At 36.5% G+C, this 19,007-nt stretch overlaps 1 protein-coding gene across 4 annotated transcripts in view; it reads right to left on the reverse strand.

Moving 5' to 3' along the window:
- The window catches only part of Stap1 (signal transducing adaptor family member 1), a 52,507-nt gene that overhangs the window by 28,460 nt on the left and 5,040 nt on the right, over positions 1–19,007 (reverse strand). The window contains exons 1-3 of one of the 4 annotated variants that reach the window (XM_013518539.1): positions 8,866–8,953; positions 1,377–1,524; positions 335–406 (exon numbers count right to left, since the gene is read on the reverse strand). In XM_013518539.1, coding sequence (XP_013373993.1) covers positions 335–406; positions 1,377–1,382 — 78 coding nt within the window. In that variant the 5' untranslated portion in view covers positions 1,383–1,524; positions 8,866–8,953. Of the gene's footprint in view, positions 1–334; positions 407–1,376; positions 1,525–8,865; positions 9,095–19,007 lie in introns of those variants that run through there. The other 3 variants (XM_005392840.2, XM_005392841.2, XM_013518538.1) reach the window with 3 other exon arrangements.

Raw genomic sequence — 19,007 nt, forward strand, 5'->3', positions numbered from 1 at the left:
GAACCTATCACTCTGTATTAAGCACTTTATTTTCAGATATATAAAATTTCTACTTATTAGCTAAGTTCTAATTATCAGAATCAGAAATAAATGAACAGCAAGTTAAAGACATGAGTTAATACCTTCCGAGTTGCTTGGGAAATTTTGCAATTGGTCCTATCATAATTGACGGTCCTTCCAGATTCAAATTGTGTTCACTTGAATTGATTTTATAAGTGCATCTTTATTCTTGGATGGCGGAAACCCCACAACAAATAAAAGACTATGTAACAAGGGCACATAGGAAACAATTAAATCAGCTTAACTTGTTTTACTATTGTACTTTTGTACTTACTATTGTACTTTTTTTGTCAGTATAAAAGAAAAGGGTAGTTCCTCTCAACTCTGTCCAATAATGTTTATACTCCTGTGGGAGAATAATTGTAAACATTAGTGCACTTACAACTATTTTCTTTTTATAACTTTCTTAAAAATTGCTTATATGACGTTCTTCTTTATGCTGATAATTCGCCTACTTTTTAAATGGCCTTACATATAATTCCTAATTAAATCCTTCTCAAATGTATTTTAGTATAATTTTGAGGTAAGAGTATAACTTGGTTTGTGTGTAAATCTTTTTATGCAGTTTCAATAGAAGTTTGCACATGTCAGAGGGGTCACTAAGAGGTCCTGCTTAGGACCAGACAATGGTGTCTTCTTGCTAGGATACATGGAAGGATGAATGAATTCATATATGCCATGCAGGGCCAGGGATATAGCTCAGCTGCACAAGCATCTGCCTGGCAAGCGCAAGGTCCTGAGTTCGATTGCTGGTACCAGAAAAAAAAAAACATATATGCCATGCACTTAGCAGACTATATAGCTTGTTATTTGGGTTAACAAATAGTGTGCATTATTGTGTTATATATGTGTATGTATGTATGTATGTGTGTGTGTGTGTGTGTATATATATATATATATATATATATATATATATATATATCCCATAGTGTATAGCTCAAGGAAATGTGAAAAAGTGATAGTGATTTTTTTTGGCACTGTGGACTGAACCTCAAGTATTGTCTCACAAATTCTAGGTAAGCACCTTACCACAATAAAAAAGAATAACACCCAGCATCACACTATCAAAGCTGAATGCTGAAGACTGAATTTCATTCATGTACTAATATTTAATTATTAATACATTCAGATTACTGTGAGTTCCATACAAATAAAATAATTAAATTTTAAAACTGTAAATAACTGAGTTATTTACACTTATGTGTAAATAACCTCATTTCACTTAAGTGAGGTCTATTTGAATAAAGATTGACTATATTACACAAGTACAGCAAATGAGTTTAAACAATAAAATCCTTTGGTATCTGCAGACTTACCTTCATATCTTTTTCCAAAAGTGTGTTTTAAGTTCCAATGAGTTGAGTAGATATGTTGATTATTTCTTCCTTTAGAGTTTAATAAATTGAAGTTTTGCAATTTGCTGAATCATCAATTAATGTAAGAACATCACAAAAACATTTTTTCCTTTGTATATAAAAAAACACTTTCCATTATTTTGTGTCTCCTCAATATCAAAATATCGTTCATCTTTTTTGTTACCAACAGACTATTTGGCACCCCCTTGGGTTTATATTTTTATTTTCTCCAATAATATGAATTCTACAGCCCAATCTTGCTTGTATTTTCCTTACTCCCAAATTAAACATTAGCCTGGGTATTACAACCACCATGCCCCTCACTTGAGAATGCTCCTGCTTCAGCCTCCTACATAACTGGAATTATAGTCGTGCACCACCATGTCCATCTTTTTCTCATGTTCTTGAAAGAACTATTTTTCTCTCTGTATTAGTTAGCTTTTTCTCTTCTGTCTCTTTCCTCTCTCTCTTCCTCTCTTCTTTCCTCCCACCATCCCTCCCTTCCTCCCTCCTTCCTGCTTCTTTTTTCATCTTTTTGAGAGGGCTTCTCACTGTGGTGCTCAGACTGGTCTCAAACTAGCCATCCTCCTGCCTCAACCTCCAAGTAGCTGAGACTACAAATTGAATCACCGCACCCAGCTCAGTTATGCTTTTCTGCAGAAAAAGCCATACTACAGAACAAACCAACTTTCAAGTCCACTTAGAGGGCTGAAACAGCAAACGTTTTCTCTTTCTGTCTTCTATTCTGTGGCTGGCCTGGGTGTGCTTGGCTGTGGCTGGAGGTAGTAGTTGGCTTCACTCACTCGCATAGATCTATGTGGGGATGTGGAACAACTGGGAAGGCCTGTGTGTGTGTGTGTGTGTGTGTGTGTGTGTGTGTGTGTGTGTGGTCTCTTATCTTCCAGCCAACCCAGACTCAATCACATACTGGCAGAAAGATTCCCAGAAGGAAAACAGAGTGAAGGCCCTGACGTACAAGCACACTCAGTCTTTGTTTTTGTCACATTTACCTAAGCATGCTTTATGATCCAGTCCACATGCACAGGGTCAAAAAACAGACTCAACTTCTTTGTAGAGGGAAAGAAAACTCATGTTTCAGTGGGATGTGCATACAGTGAGGCTTAAACAAGTTGGTAGTATAACTGCAGCAAAGTACCTTAGGGCTGAATTGGAACTTGGGACAAGGTGTATTTGTCCAAGCTCTGTGGTTTTTCTACTCCATTCCGTACCTCTGATTGACAGCTGGCTGTAGTAGATCTAATGGTATCTCCGACACCAAGTAGAAATCCCCATAGAAAAGAACAATGCAAAACAGTATGCAAGGGAGGATTGGACAATAGGTGCAATTATAAAACTGGACAAAGAGGTTCTTTCCTCTTCTTTGAAATCCAGATACTCAATATTTGCAGACCCCTTGCCTTGGTTACTTTTCTCTCATTGCTGGGACAAAATACCCAACACCCAAAATTAAGGAAGGAATGGTTTATTTAGCTCACAATTTGTGGAAGTTTCAGTCTCAACCCAGCTGGCTCCAAGGCAGAATGGCACATGGTTGAGAGCAACCGTTCGTGGCAGCGGAAGACAGCAAAAGCAACAAGAGCAAAAAGGGAGGAGCACCAGCAAGCAAGACTCTTTCACACCCTTATATTGTATGTATGCTGCCTGCCTCAGGGTGGGTGTAGCACTTACACCCTTAATCCTAGCACTCACACCCATAATCCCAATGGACCATGAGTAAGTCAAAAACTCTAGAACCCACTCCATGACTGCATGTGGCTTTGGGAGGACATATAGACACAAACCATAACATCCTGGATGCATCTCAGAGTCAAACAGATTAATATTATAAGACAGCAAAACACGTAATGGCTCTTAACTTGTGTGACACCTAATTCTGGTTTCAAAGTTGGGAGAAGAAAAATTCCAATGAAGGGATATAAAAATGTAAAATTGGGAAGGAGAACTTGGAGTGACTGTCTAGGGAAGTTTTTTTTTTTTTTTGTAGAATGATTAAAATGCTGTGAACATACATAGTGGAGGTGGCTTACAGATGTGTGAGTATATTAAAAACTACTGAATAATAATACTTATTATTGTGTATTGAGTGTGAGGTTCACAGTTAAGGGACCAAGAGTAAAAATAGGGAAACCATCTTCCTGCTGTTGCTTCATAGAGTGTTGAAGGTTAACTGGGACAATAATGTATGTAAGGTACATTGGACCTGGGACACAGCAAGCATTCAGTAAATGTGGACCACTTTAACAATGATAAATACTATCCCTTCACACACAAGATTGATAGGTGCTTCACATTTTTCATTATCTACATAATGCTTTTTCCATGTGGTACCTATGTGTGTGTGTGTGTGTGTGTGTGTGTGTGTGTGTGTGTGCACATGACATAGGGTCAAAAATCTCTAAATCAGATCTCTTAAAATGGGACTATGTATGAGAAGGGGATGTACTGTATACTAGAATAATGAAACTCATTTCATTCCTATATAAAATCACTTTTTTGTTTTCTTAAATAGAAATAAAGCTGCATTGAGAGATTTTACTTCGCAAGTTGTTAATACATTCTGGCACTATGATCAGGTAGATGTTCTGCAAAAACTGGGAATGAATAATACTTTACTATGTTGAAAAATATTTCAATTTTCACAGATTTGACCTGCAGCCAAAATTTTCAAATTTGTTTTATTTATTGTTTTGCATCACCACTCCACACTCTGCTCTTTCGGTGAGCGTCTGTAAGGAAAGGAGTACTTTAAGGTTATTCTATGTTTTAGAACTAGAAGGTGGGGGTGTAGAAGGAGATGGGAACGTACGTGTGCTGTTTAAGAAATTTAACAGTCAGTCGTGTAGTTTCCTACAGTAAGGCTTCTAAGATGGAGTCAATGCCAAGGATTTTTGGAGGAAAGGAAAGCAAAAGAAAACCCTGAAGTCAACCCACCACCCTGTTCATTCTCTTAACTGGTTTCCTTTTTTAACCTGCCATGGGAAAGAAGATTGTGTAACACTAACGGCCCCTCCAAGTCTGGGTGTATGTGCAGATGTCTGTGCTCCTTAGAAAAAGTACAGGGGTGTTCAGTCACAGAGAACTGGGTAGAATTAATCGGAGAAAACAGGAGTCTAACAGGTAAGCAAAGAAAAATTCATGGAAAGGGCTGAGGATCACTCGTTAAATTGGGGACAAAGTAAATGTAAAGGCACTGACTTGAGCACAAAGGCAGGGATGGAGGGAAAGTAAGCTACCACTAGCAACATGCCCCGTAAACTGCAGCCACAGCCACGTACCAAGACAGCCAGACATATATTCAGTCAGTACCTGGAGACCTACAGGTTGCAGTCTTGGCTTTGTTTGTAAGACCTCATGAAAACCAGTATAACCTGAGTCATCTATGAATATCACTAAGGCTAGGTATCTATTTCTATCTACTGAGATGCTTAAACACTTAAGAAATTGATTTTGAAGGGCACATCTTTGAATAAAGTACATTTTGATTGACGTTTCTTATTTTTAAACAATAATTTGTATTAAGTTATAGAAGTAAGAAAAGGGACTGAAATGAGATATCCCATGTATCACTAGCTTCATAACCATTAGAGACCTTTACTTGGAGTTTAAGGTCACTGTCTCATTTTTATTCATTAAATGATTCTGAACATCTGCTGAGCTTGCTCTAGACCTCTATATAATACAGTAGCTAGCAATAGGCATCTCTAATTTCTGGAAGCCTATGATCAAATGGAATTAGAACTTGAGTTTGAGAAACATCATAATGTGAAGTGCATTGCAAGTTTATCAAAGCGAGGCTTTGAGGAGAAGCCTTGAACCTCCGTGAGCATGACTCCGCTATGAAATGGATAAAATACTTCCTATGCAGGGTTACTCTCAGGATCAGAATGACACATTAAGGGCCCTGCACGATATCTACAAGTCACACCTTAAGAGAATATATACCTTTTATCATATACTCCATTTGGCCACCACAGAAATCCAGTTATTCAGGAGAGCAATTCCTCATTTTTACAAAGGAGGAAATGGATTAAAAGGTAAAGGAACTGCCCATATTCCCAAATTAGATTGTTTATCACTTGACTCCTGGTACTTTTTTTTTTTTTAGTGAAAATAAATTCAAATGCACCCCATTTTAAGTAGGAAAACTTGAAAACTGGAATTTTCAGGTAAGTTTCTTTTTAGTCCCTCCCCCAATAAAATGCTTCTCTTTCCATGAGCATTTGTCTAAGGAAAGATATTGTAGAGTGGTTCTCCAGAGTGCGTAAATCCCAAAGGTATGCAATAAGATCCTTTGGGAGTGAAACTCAGAATATCTAATTACATCTCATCTTTTTCATCTTAATTTGTTTTTTTGCATACATTTAATAGTTTATATGGAGTCTTAGTACAACAGTACATGTACGTGATTGATAAATAAACTAGTATTGGGAACTGTGGTCAAAGTGTTTTTTTGAAAGAAGTATGTTATTTTCAAAATTCACAGAGTTTTGGCATAGAGAATTGAGTTTGATAGCACAATTAAGAAAGTCCTAAAACTTTCCTAAATGATATAGAGACAAGTAGAGGACTATTCAGAGAAATGTAATTTTAATATCATTATGGTGAGCACAATCTTAAGTTCAAGCTAATAAGACATATTACACATGTAGCACATTACAATGTGGAGGATTGATGCCCAAATTCTCTGCTAAACAGTTCCAGAAAAATGAGAAACTTTTCCATTTGTAAAAGCATGTGACACCATTGATACTCCATTGTGACAGTTAATACCTTTTATTAACAGTAAGTTTTCCTGTCAACCCACAATTGTAATGCTGCAGTTTAAGTAAATCCTCCCACACTATCTTTTCCATGAAGATTATGGACTTTTCATGGATTCTTGATCTGAGATCCAGGATCTTTCTGGAATTTTATGCAAAACGGTAATGGTGCATTTTCCTGGGGCAAAGCTCTTTAAATTCTTAAAACTGTCCTAGTGTCCCAACACAAGAACTTCTACAAGTTCGCTTTTAACTTGTAATCCCCTTACAGGCCACATTCCTCTCCAGTTATATTTTGTCCCACTACAGTGTTCCAAATTCCCTCCGCAGAGTCTCCACTTCGCAGAGCCTGTCAGTGTCTCTGTCCTATTAGCTCAGAAGATGACCAGGCTGTAACAGTCTCAGGTCCTCCTCCTCCCAAAGGCTTCCTGGCACTTTGTTTCCATGGAAATCCCACTCATTTTCCTGAGCTTTTGTTCATAGCTTTTATTTTCAAGCATTCTATCACCATGGTTCTTCTGTAAGCCATTCTACTTATGGACTCTAAACTGGTTTTAAGATGTTAGTGGAAATATCATCAAATAATTAAATGGGAAGAGACTCTTTAGTGTGAGGCACATATTTTACATATGTTATCCCTTCAGTGCTTGAAATCATGCTAGAATGTAGGCATTATTGTTGTCCTCTTGCTCTCCTAGATATACAAGGAAGAGATACTTTGCTATGAATTCAAATGGAAAAACATTTCTAATGAAAAAGATTTCATTAGAAAAATAATGTGTGTGTTTGCGTGCACATACGTGTGCACACATGCATGCACATGTTTTTTGATGCTAGGGATCAAACCCAGAGCCTCACATATTAGGCAACTATTATACAGCTGATCTAGAACCCCATCCCTCATTGGAAGTATTTGTGTCTATAGTTCACTAATTCTCTTTCACAGCATATTTTTCTAAGACAAAGAGTCACAATTGGATAAGAATTCAGCACTACTACTCAGCTAACCCTCTTACAATAAGTATCTTTGTGTTTTATTCACATTTTCCAGAAATGAATGTGATGCTTGGTGCATCAGAGAAATACAATAAGAGTTGCTTGAATGAATGCATTCATCCAGTACCTACTTATCCCAGACATAATGGATGAAACATTGCATATAATAGTACATTTTATTAAAGGCAAGTAATGTGCATTCTCTCCATTTTATAGCTGAGGAAACTGAGTCTAAAGGAGATTAATTTGTATCAGATCACAAGCTGTAAGTGAGAAAACCATTAGGTAAAGACATGTTCTATTGACACTCCTCTAAAATTCTTGCTCTTTCTGCTAACCATACCAGTGGTGTCTTCTTTAAATACAAGAAAAAATAATTTGCTGTCAAGAAAGTTATTATAATATTTTTGAGATATTCAATAGATAACCAAATTGAAATTACAAATCAGAAATTTGTTTTTTGCAGTTTCTCTTTCCTGGGAAAAGGTAACAATGTAGCTAACATGTGGTATACATGAGGTCAACCAAAAAATATTCCAGTATGACTGACAAATACATGTTTAACACCCATAACGGTGAACAAATTACCAAGGCTTTCATCTCACGCCATAAAAGAGCAGATTATGTATGTAGGAAATATTAAAGTCCTATTGTAGAACATTTTTGTTTGTTTGTTTTTTTCTGGTACCAGGAATCGAACTCACGACCTCACGCTTGCCAGGCAGGCACTGTGCTGCTGAGCTGAGCTAAATTCCCAGCCCCTTGTAGAACATTACTGTAGGACATTATGTAGGAACTATTATTGTCCTATTTTCATACAGATGATTTTCCTTAAGTATTAATATAGTCTCATAAAATTCATTTTATTATCATCATTAAATAATTATGGCATTTCTGAAAACATTAAAAATTTTCTATTTTTGGTCAATATTAAAATGTCATGATATCTGACTTAATGACTTTAGTAACAAACTCCTATTTTTTATTAATTGAGTTTTTCACAATTATAATATTAAAGTTAATGATGTAAATTAGCAATAGGTTCCATTTTTACATTTTAAAAATATGAAATGCTTTATGAATTTTCCTAGTGCAAATGTGTTTTTGTAGTTTAGTGTATTTACTACTCACAATAGTACCCTATTATCTTTTAAAATCACTGTCTTGAACAGTGTTTTTAGAAAATATAACTAAACAATGTTAAACAGTATTTTATAATTTTCACAGTTTTAATAGAAGTTTGCCATTTTTATAATTTGATAATTGCAAACGAGTGTAACTGAGGAGTTTGTTTAATTTTAATCACAATATTTTATCTTAGTGATACATATCATCACTGAGGCATAATAGTAAATTATGGAGAAAATGTAAGGCACATTTTATCTTCTAAGCCAAAACTTCCTGTAATGAATTCTTCAGAAATTTAGCTAAATGATTTTTTACATCGGTGTCTTAATATATGAAAGTTAAATTATATACATTATACAAATATATATGTAAGTTTAACCAAATGTTATATTTAAATTATGCAAAATTAGATTTTTTTCTGACCTCAAAGAAAGAAAGGGGTCTAATTCAAATAGAGAAAAAAGAAGCTTCACTGTATCATATCATCATAAGATAAGTTATACAAGACCGAGTTTCAGATTTAATATTTTCACCTATAGACTTACGTGGTATTCTGATCGCTTGACTAATAAAAAGCCTTCAAAGTACAAAGGTAGAGCAGTCATCTTTAATCTTTCTTGGAAGATCCTTCGAGGGGCTGGTTTCGGGGGCTTCTTAGCCATCATACCCTCCGGGTGTGTGGTTTGGTTTCAACTGTATCCTGTCCCAAACAAAATGAAATCTCTCTGGTGTGAGAGGCAAAGGCAACCGTGCAAAGAGGAAGTTCCTACTTGCTTTATAACCACCAACATTGCCAACAAACAAGACACACACACACACACACACACACACACACACACACACACGCACACGTACACATTGTTTTCCTCTTCTTTTTGTGAACTAAGAAAGGACAGGCATAGACCAATGTTTAGAAGGTAATCTCTAAGTAAACTACACATACTTAGATATCAAGTAGCAAAATAAACAGAAGATTAACATCACCTGGAGATGAAAGAAACAGGTGTAGAGATAGTGGTAGAGATACTGTATTTATTTCTCAAAGATATGACTTGAATAAATTCTACTTCATTAAAATTTACTTCATAGGATATTTTTATTAGTACTGATTCTGTTCATTAATATTTCAGGACCAAGCTTTGTTTAAATTTAAAAATAAAACAAAATGGTTTTCCTTACCTCATATCCATTTTAATGCTTCACTAAAGCTGGACGTGGTGGTGCATGCCTGTAATCTCAGCACTAGGGAGGCTGAGGCAGGAAGATTGTTGCAAGTTCAAGACCAGCCTGGGCTACAAAGTGAGCTCAAGGCCAGCCTGAACTGCATAGTGAGACCCTGTCTCAAAGACCAAAAATAAATAAATAAAAAAAAATGGTTCACTAAATATAAACAGCAGTTATGGGATCAGGACTTTTTTACTTTTTGTCAGTAGGCATTTTTAGTACATGGGTACCAATGGGTATTTGGCAAAAGTATCAGACAACATTGTAAATTTTTAAACTCATATTTTGTTCTCTTGCACACTCTGAACTGTGGATCACTGACCATACACGTGGTTCCCACATCTTAGTAGGATACACAGAGCGACACTATCAAAACACACTCAGGAGTTGCATGGGGGAAATACCGTAGTCCTTCGGAAGCTGCATTTGGCCCAGTTCAGTGCAGGAATAATAACAGAGGAATGTCAGGAGGAAGCCTGGTTGTTCCTGCTGGGGTGCTGAGAATTCCACTCTTGCCTATTATACCCTTAGCGAGGGCCCACAAAGACCAGCCTCTTGGGGCTGGGGATTTAGCTCAGCGGCAAAAAAGCGCCTGCCTGGCAAGCGCAAGGTCGTGAGTTCGGTTCCCGGTACCGGAGAAAAAACAAATAAAACAAAAAAACAAAACAAAACAAAAAAGACCAGCCTCTTCCCAGAAATCAAAGCAAGACAGGGAGTCTCCGCCTCATCCTTCTTTCCTAATGGAGAGACCCCGTGGTTCTTCCAGCAGTGTGGGTCCCACTGAATCCGCAACTGTAGATACGGGAAGTCAAATGGTCTATAATTCAGTTTTAACAATCAGTAACCTAGAAAGGAGGTTCAGATGTATTATCAAAATGAAAACAGTTTGAAACAGAAATTGGGAATTGAAAATTCAAAATTACAGCCTTGCCTTTATAATATGTCTAGATTTGCTTCCTTACTACACAAACTTTCAATAATGAAATAGGACTCCGTTTGGATTTGTTTGTCTTTGTCTTTTTGTGGCACCGGGGATGAAACCCAGGTCCTTGCTCATGTAAGACAAGTGCTCTACCACTGAGCTGTCCCCTACTCCAACTGGATTTTGTTTTTCTTTTCTTTTTTCTTTTTTTTTCCTGGTACTGGGAATCGAACTCACAACCTTGCGCTCGCCAGGCAGGCGCTGTGCCGCTGAGCTAAATCCCCAGCCTTCCAACTGGATTTTTAAAAGACAAAATCGTAACTATTGTTTAGTTTCCATGTACTAAGAAGGTGAGCTGAATGACACAGGAAAGCTTCTCGCTCTGACATCCGACCTGACCCGCCTTTCCGGAAGCTGATGGAAGCGGGAGTGGGAAGAAGAAGGAGGACCCACAGCCGGGAGGCTGGAGGGAGAAGATGCGGGCGCCATCAGGGGAGGAAACACAATGAAAGCAGCTTTGTGACCAGAAAGTCTGATAAGAAGACAAAAGAACATCTCCAGCAAACACAAAGACAGGAATATTTATGTGAAATTACCATCTCATTAATTTTATGTGTTGTACCTTTAAAAAAAGTAAGCCAAAAGAAAAAAACCATTCATCAGACTTCAGTCTGCTGGTTTGTAAGTACAATTTATCCTCAGTGTACCGAGCATCAAATTATGTTCCTCTCGTCACACACACACACACACACACACACACACACACACACACACACACACACACGGCAAAAATCTGACCTAAACATTAGCGAGTTAAACCTGTAATTCCCAGCATCATTGAAAACCCTCTTACAGAGATCTCAAAAGTAGTTCCCTAGTTTCTATTATATTTTGTATCTGACTCATTTAAAATGCAACTTAATAAAGTTGCTCCTTGCTTAAAAACACTTGGGTAAGGAGCTGGGGATGTAGCTCAGCAGGACAGCGCCTGCATGGCAAGTGCAAGGTCGTGAGTTTGATTCCTGCTACAGGAAAGAAAACCAAAAGCAAAACAAAACACTAGGGTAGATTCTCACTGTTTTTGTCTTCTTTCATTTTTTCATTGAACACTAAATACTGGAGACCAACAACACGTTGGACCATGAAGCACAAGGTCTTTCATAATAGCGCCTTTTTAAATCAAGATACCCTCTGCTCCGGTAATTTGGCTTACTCGTAGGGGTCCCATTATCTTTGCTACCTCTCACACTTTTTCCACTCACTGTACTCTGTTCATTTGCTTCTTTTGCCTTGTTTATCCAGTGATGGCCTACTCATCCTTCGAGATACAGGCGGAAGCTATCCCTGACTATGAAGATTTGTTGATTTCCTGAAGCCTTCTGCATCCTTATATCTTTGGCATTCCCATAGCACATTTTTATTAAAATATTTGTCCTTTGTATCTTATTTATTGGTATATAGAAATACCATCTTTCCCAATTTTTTCCCTTCCAGGATCTTCCTAAAAGAGTTAAAGACATATTACAGAGATATATGCATACTCATGTTTATAGTAGCACAATTAATAATAGCTGAACCTTAGAAGTAGCCTATATGTCCATAAACAGATGAATGGATAAAGAAAATGTATTTACACACAATGGAGTACTACTCTGCCATAAAGGACAAATTTGAGTCATTTATAGGAGAATGGATGTACCTTGAAAATAACATAAATCAGACACAGAAGTTTAAATATAGCAGTTTCTCTCATATGAGAAATCTAAAGTATAAATAATTTAAAGGGTGAATAAAAGATAGATAATATCCATTATCTTTTAGATATTAAAAGAGGAAACAAGGGAGCTGGGGATAGAGGGGGGAGGAATTGAGGGAGGAGGAATTGAGGGAGGAGGGAGGGAAGGAAAGGAAAGTAAAAAGGATTAAGATGTGGTATGTAGGTATACCAACTCCTTAGGATGAATGGGGAGTATTAGTATTGCAAATACATAATTTAAAAATCACTGCTACATAGAAAATGTAAAGCTATTGACACGTTTGCTTATCATTGCTAAACATATGGAAGAGCTGCACAGTTCCCCAGGATCATCTGTGTGATTCTTCACAAATTCCTACACCTACTGCAGCCAAAGCTTTCTGTCATGTCCCTGCCTGCTCAATGCGTCAAGTGAATTGAGGAAATAGTCTCCAGTCAGACACATTAATCTCACGCATTACAAAAAATTATTTGCTGGTATATATTCTGTATCTACACAAAACTGAGTTTTCCAAAAGGACAGAATGTGTTGAGTTAGATGTTGCTGAAAAGTAGATTACAACATTATTTATCTAGTGAATAACACCCATTTAAAAAATATGATTCTCATTTGAAGAGTTTTAGCTTCAATTGTGATAGGAATTTCCTTTTTCTTGATATATCTGACCACTAGTTGACATACAACTCTTTTACTGCACTTTAGAACAATCATTCTGCTGTCAAACTATTAGAAATACATGAAAGCCCAACTATTACAGCATCAGCACCATCTGTCTCATAGGAGTTTATTATAAACCAGGTTATATGCAAATATAACTCAAATGACTTTAGATGTAGTGTAAGATTAACTAATAGAAAACCCAAATTTTGTGTTCCTTTGAGCCAGCTGTTTTAATGCTACTGGAGTCACTGAGTGTGCAATAATTAGGGCTCTCTGAATTACTTTACTGTCTACTTAGTAGAAATGATTCAGTAAACGAGTCCAAATACAAGCCTCCAAGCCTCCTCCAGTGGTGCCCAATTTCTGACCCTTATCTTCATTCGTGTTAGTTTGTTGCCATGTGCCTCACAATTCATTGTAATCAATCTCAAAGACATCGGATTTGAATACATTTATGTTTACAATCCATAACTGAAAGATACAGCTTTAATTTTAACCGCTATGTGGAATACTTATAACTCACTGGTGACTTATGAATCTTTAGTTATTATGAATCCATTTGGTTATCCACTCACAAGTCTTTATAACAAGACAACTTTTCATTGCTGTGAGTAGAATAAAGCAGTATTTTCAATAGAGAAAGTACAGTCTGTAATACCACAATCCCAGGGATTTTAAGGCACTCTCTATTTGATTTTTCTAGTCTCTTTGCATGAGAATTATGAACTTAGTGAGCCATTATGAGTTGGAAAATGTTTTCTCAAAGTCTGTTGGGTCAGAAAAAATAATGAGGAATCACTGCTATGGAAGTGATATTAGTAGTTGTGTCAGAGACCAGCTTTCCTAACCTTATGATTTTCAATACAGTACGAAGTAGTGCTCCTGATAAAACTTTTTCCTAATTAAATGTTCACACTATTTTTTTTGCGGTGTAGGACATTATTGATTTCATAAACCTTTCATGCTAGATTATATATATATATCATAAATACATAAATACTTGACATCTCAAGTTACATAATTTATGGAGTAATGGTAGCTGTAATAAAAACTGCAAATTCAATACGGAGAGACAGTTTGGAGGAAGAGCAATAATGAATTTTTTTTTTTTTTTTTTTTTGGTTTTTCTCCGGTACCGGGAACCGAACTCACGACCTTACGCTTGCCAGGCAGGCACTTTTTGCCGCTGAGCTAAATCCCCAGCCCCAATAATGAATTTTATTTTAACTATTTTAAACTGAATATATACAAAGGTTAAATTTCTATTTTTCTTCTATTTAAGATCATTTAGTGATTCTTTATGAAACAAGGTGTGTGACATCCATTCAGTCATTTCTATTTATTTATTTATTTATTTATTGGTTTTTCTCCGGTACCGGGAACCGAACTCACGACCTTGCGCTTGCCAGGCAGGCGCTTTGCCGCTGAGCTAAAACCCCAGCCCCCATTCAGTCATTTCTAGTAAGTCATTATTTATTGTAGAAATGGAAAAGCTGAAAAGTGTATTTCTCAAAAATCTTTGCAGCCGACCCTGGGAAGCGTCCATAGGATTGGCAAGGCTAAGAGAAGCAGTGCTCATTCTTACGCTGCGTTTGGTTTTCCGAATCAATGAAAACGGCAAGCACGGTCAGTAGGTATCTTTTCTGTGTCGTCAGAAATCTGGTCACACTTTCACGCGTGCTGTTAGGCAAGCCGTGAGACACCAGTTTTGCCGGTGCCATCATACTCGATATGGTGTGGAGCCAGAAGTAGGAAGGACGTTTCTTGTTCATGAAAGGATTCTTAATTTGTGGTAGCTTCCTTAACGTGGCAATTTTGTAACTGTGGTTACAAAGCTTCCTTAACGTGGCCTTCCTGATTGCAGTATCAGTACGGTCTTGAAGACATCAGCACTAGTATCAGCTTCCCAGTTTTTCATCTCGCTTCCTGTCTAAGCAGTGGCTTACTTCTGCAACGTGTCTTTGGGAATTACTCCTACATAGCTTTTTATTTTTTTATTTTGGTACTGGGGCTTGAGCTCAGGGCCTTACGTACACTAGGCAAGCACTCTACCACTGAGCTACATCCCCAGCCCCTAGCAAATATCACTGAAGTGTCAAAATACATTGTTTCTTCATCCCTTCCAATAATTCTGTAAACTGTTAAATGCCTTGGTAGCAGATCCTTTTTTTTTGTCTAGTGATTACAAATTCTGTTTTATGTCACTGATTCCTGATCAGTAAAGTTCTTCGTTGTCTACAAAGTGAAATTATATTTTAGTATGTAAAATGTCCTATAGTCTGATTACATTTTGCTAAAAGGAATACTTTTTAGTATGAGACAAATTTTGCCTGTATCAGCAAAACACCACATCTGCTCCATGTCTTTGCTGACAATTTATGTTCCCATTTCCTTTACCTTTGGAGTAATTTCTTGCTTTTAGGTACTGCCTGCAAGGTAAGTCTTGGAATTTTATCTTGAGTTCCTATAGTCACTTGAATTTGTAAATTATATTTAATTAAAAACGGCCCAAGCATAGCAAGTAGTATGTTTCACCAAAAGATGCATACTTATATATTATAGCTGAAAAGAAGGCAGGCACTGTTTGAATGATTCTGGATAATTTTCTTTTTTCTTTCTGTTTAACACTTCAGTCTCAACATTTTATTGCTTTGAGTCACAATGTACTAAATAAACTTTAGTTTTATCTTTTTTCATTTCTCTCTAAATTTATAACAGTAAGAAAGTTGTTAATGTTTTTACAATAAAAATTTTAAGGTCACAATTCACATTGATTATTACAATGGCTTTGCATGGTTTTAGATTACACGGTCATTTAGTCCCACACTAGCTTCAGAGCAATGTTTATCTGAGATTTAAAAGTGAGAACCTGCTATTTGCCAAATTTTCACTCAAATGCAAGTAAGTATTTTCCAGCCTAAAATTTAAAATACAGAGCTGCATTATTAAGGTTTTGAAGATCTAAGAAAAAAATTTTAAGTTTTTGAGATAGAGACTCACTATGTATTTCAGGTTGGTCTTAAGCTCTCTATATAGTCAAGGCTGGCCTTAGACTCATGCAGGGAATCTTTCTGCATCAGCCCCTTAAGTGCTGTATTACTGCAGGTTTACAGAATAGCCTTGCTGTTGTGTGTTCTTGGTTAAAAGACACAGTGTGTACGTAATAGAAGACAATTGCAATTCAGAATCAAATGGTTGACATAAATGTAATTTAGAAAATCTAAAGGTCATTTAATTTGCATAGCACTTTCCAGTTAAGGACTGGTTGTGGACCTTAATAACTTGCTGACTAGTAAAACTGTTTCTGTGAATATTGCTGCCACTTCTCTGCACACTGCCAGCAGATGTTAACTTGGCAGTTAGGGCCGAGGACTGTATCTGTTTCTGAAGGTGATTTTGTTAGAAAAGGCTAACATAAACTGACTTGACAGTGGGACCAAGATTCGGTAGTAAAGAGAAAGACAGGCAACTAAAATGTTTAATAGAAAATAAAAGCCAAAAGTATAAAAGTAAGTTTATTTTACTTCAGCAAATTTAAGCTAAATTGCAACTATGTTACAATTTTTAGAACAATTCATTTTGGAATACAATTGCATTTGCTTTCTGTCACTGTGATAAAATACCTCAGATATGCAACTTATAAAGAAGAAAGGCTTATTTTGGCCCATGGTTTCAGAGGTTCCACTCCATAGTTACGTGGCCCTGTTGACTTTGGGCCTGTGACAAAGCAGTGTGACGTGGCAGGAGCACAAGGCAGAGCCAAGCTATTCAGCTCATGGAGGCTGGGAAGCAGACAGAGAGATAAGAGACAGGCTTCCCAAAATACCTGTATGGGCACCCTCCAATTAACTACTTCCTTCAGCTAGGAGGAAGTAGGTACCACCTCCTGAAGTTCTCACCACATCCCAGAAGTGCCATCTGCTCCAAAACACAAGCGTTTTGGAGACATGTAAGATCCAGACACAATAGTAATTTTTAACATGGTTACTTAACGGTGACTTCACATTTTCAGCAGCTTTTTTTAATGCTAGGAATTGTACAGAGCCTCACTCGTTAGGAAGGTGCTCTACCACTGAGTACAGTCCCAGCTGTGTTCTCACTTTTGCCTTGTGCAGAACACTATGTCTTATCACACATTTTAATGGAACTTAGCAATTTTATTGTCATATTCCTTTATTATTTTACTGTAAAATATTTCAAACATACAGAAGAGCTGAAAGAGTAGTATCAATAAACACCTACGCACGTTCAATGATTGTTAACACTTTGCTAAATTATTTTAATGGTTTTTGATTATTTCAAGTGCTTACAGATATTTCAAGACATTTCATCCTTTAATTTTTTAATATATATCTCCTAAGAGGTAAGGATAGCCTATTATGTAAATTCTATAACATGATAAACCTAAGATGATTGTAATTCCCTAATGTCATTTGGTGATCAATTAGTGTTTTATTATGCTTATTTTGTTTTTAATGAGTCTGATCAAGATTCATAAAGTGCATTTGGATTTAACAGTGTACTTGCTTCTATCTCTTACACACACACACACATTTATTGTGGTAACACTGCAAAGCCACCATTTTTAGAAGCAGTTTTTCAAGAGTTTTGAGAAATATATGTTGCTACTCAACAGAAACCAAATCATGATATAAAATATTTCTGCCACTGGAAAAGTTTTCTTATGTGTCTTTATAACCTTATTCGAAGTGATCTGATTTCTTTTCATACAATCATTTATATTTGACTTCTTTCACTTAATAAAATGCCTTTGAAAATTATCTATATTGTTGTGTTTGTCAGGAATTTGTTTTAATTGCTGAGGAGTATCCACTATTTGAAAGTAATTCAATTTGTTTACTCTCTTCTAAGGCCAGATGCTTATGCTAAACTATGCCATAGGATTAAAGATGGGCTATTTTGGTACTGGGGAGTGAACCCAAAGCTACACCCCTACACAGAGGCTTGTGAGTTGGTAAGTTGCCAAGGCTGTGCTCAGACTTGCAATCTTACTGCCTCTGCTTCCTAGGGTACTGGAATTATAGGTGTATACCACCATCTTTGGCTAAATATGGAATTTTTTGTGTATATGTTCTCTTGTCTTTTTGAGACAGGGTCTCACTATTCAGTTCAGGGTGGTCTTGAACTCACTAGGTGGCCCAAGGTGGCCTCAAACTTGCAGGGATCCTCCTGCCTCAGCCTCCCGAGTGCTGGAATTACAGGTGTGTGCCACCACGCCCGGCTTGGAATTATTTTTAAGTGCTTAATGCACTTGTGAATATTTGTGATGACTTTCATTTCTTTACAATGCCTTATAAATGAAGAAACGCATAAATTCTTTGATGGAAATCAAGTCTAAACAGTCTTTGAAATAGTTTTGACATTTATAAATTTGAAATTATCTAAAATTATAAGTAAATTTTTACTTTCTACTCAGCTAAATATTTAGATACGTAATTTTCCCAATTTATACATTTCATTACATGTACTTTCATAGACCAATACAGAGACACAAATACCTCTCTTACCTTAGTTGTGAGCAAAAGGTAGAGATTTAATTGCTGGTTATAGTAGAGGTATTTTCACACGTATTTGGGGAGACTTACAAAAAGAAATCTGCTTTCTTAAACAAGTATTATTCTCCCATAAATTAGCAACCCCACTCTATGCTATGTTACACTATACTATTTATTTACTTAATTATACAAAGGACAAATATTTATTGCTTACAGTCCTGGAAACCAGGACACCCAAGATCAATGTGTCAGATTTGGAATACTAAACCCTATTTTAGAATACTAAAACTATGCAGGTGCTACTAACTACTGTAATAGGACTGGTACAGTTGAAACTGAAACAAAACTCTATCTTCATAATTTTATATGTAAGATATCTAGGATTATGCATATTAAAATTTCTCACTGGAGTTCTAGTTAGAATTCTTGGATACTGTCACCCATCCATTAATTCTGCTGTTATTGGCCATTGAATTACCTGGCATTATCAGATGGATTATTAGCTCTACCACTTAGTGGTGGTGTGGTCCCGTGCAAGTTACTTAAGTTTCTGTCCCAGTGCCCTATCTGTAAGAGATGTTAATAGTTCTCCCACAGATATATATATA

Source organism: Chinchilla lanigera, unplaced genomic scaffold (genome assembly GCF_000276665.1).
Source record: "Chinchilla lanigera isolate Chin_1 unplaced genomic scaffold, ChiLan1.0 scaffold00046, whole genome shotgun sequence".
Lineage (NCBI taxonomy): Eukaryota > Metazoa > Chordata > Mammalia > Rodentia > Chinchillidae > Chinchilla > Chinchilla lanigera.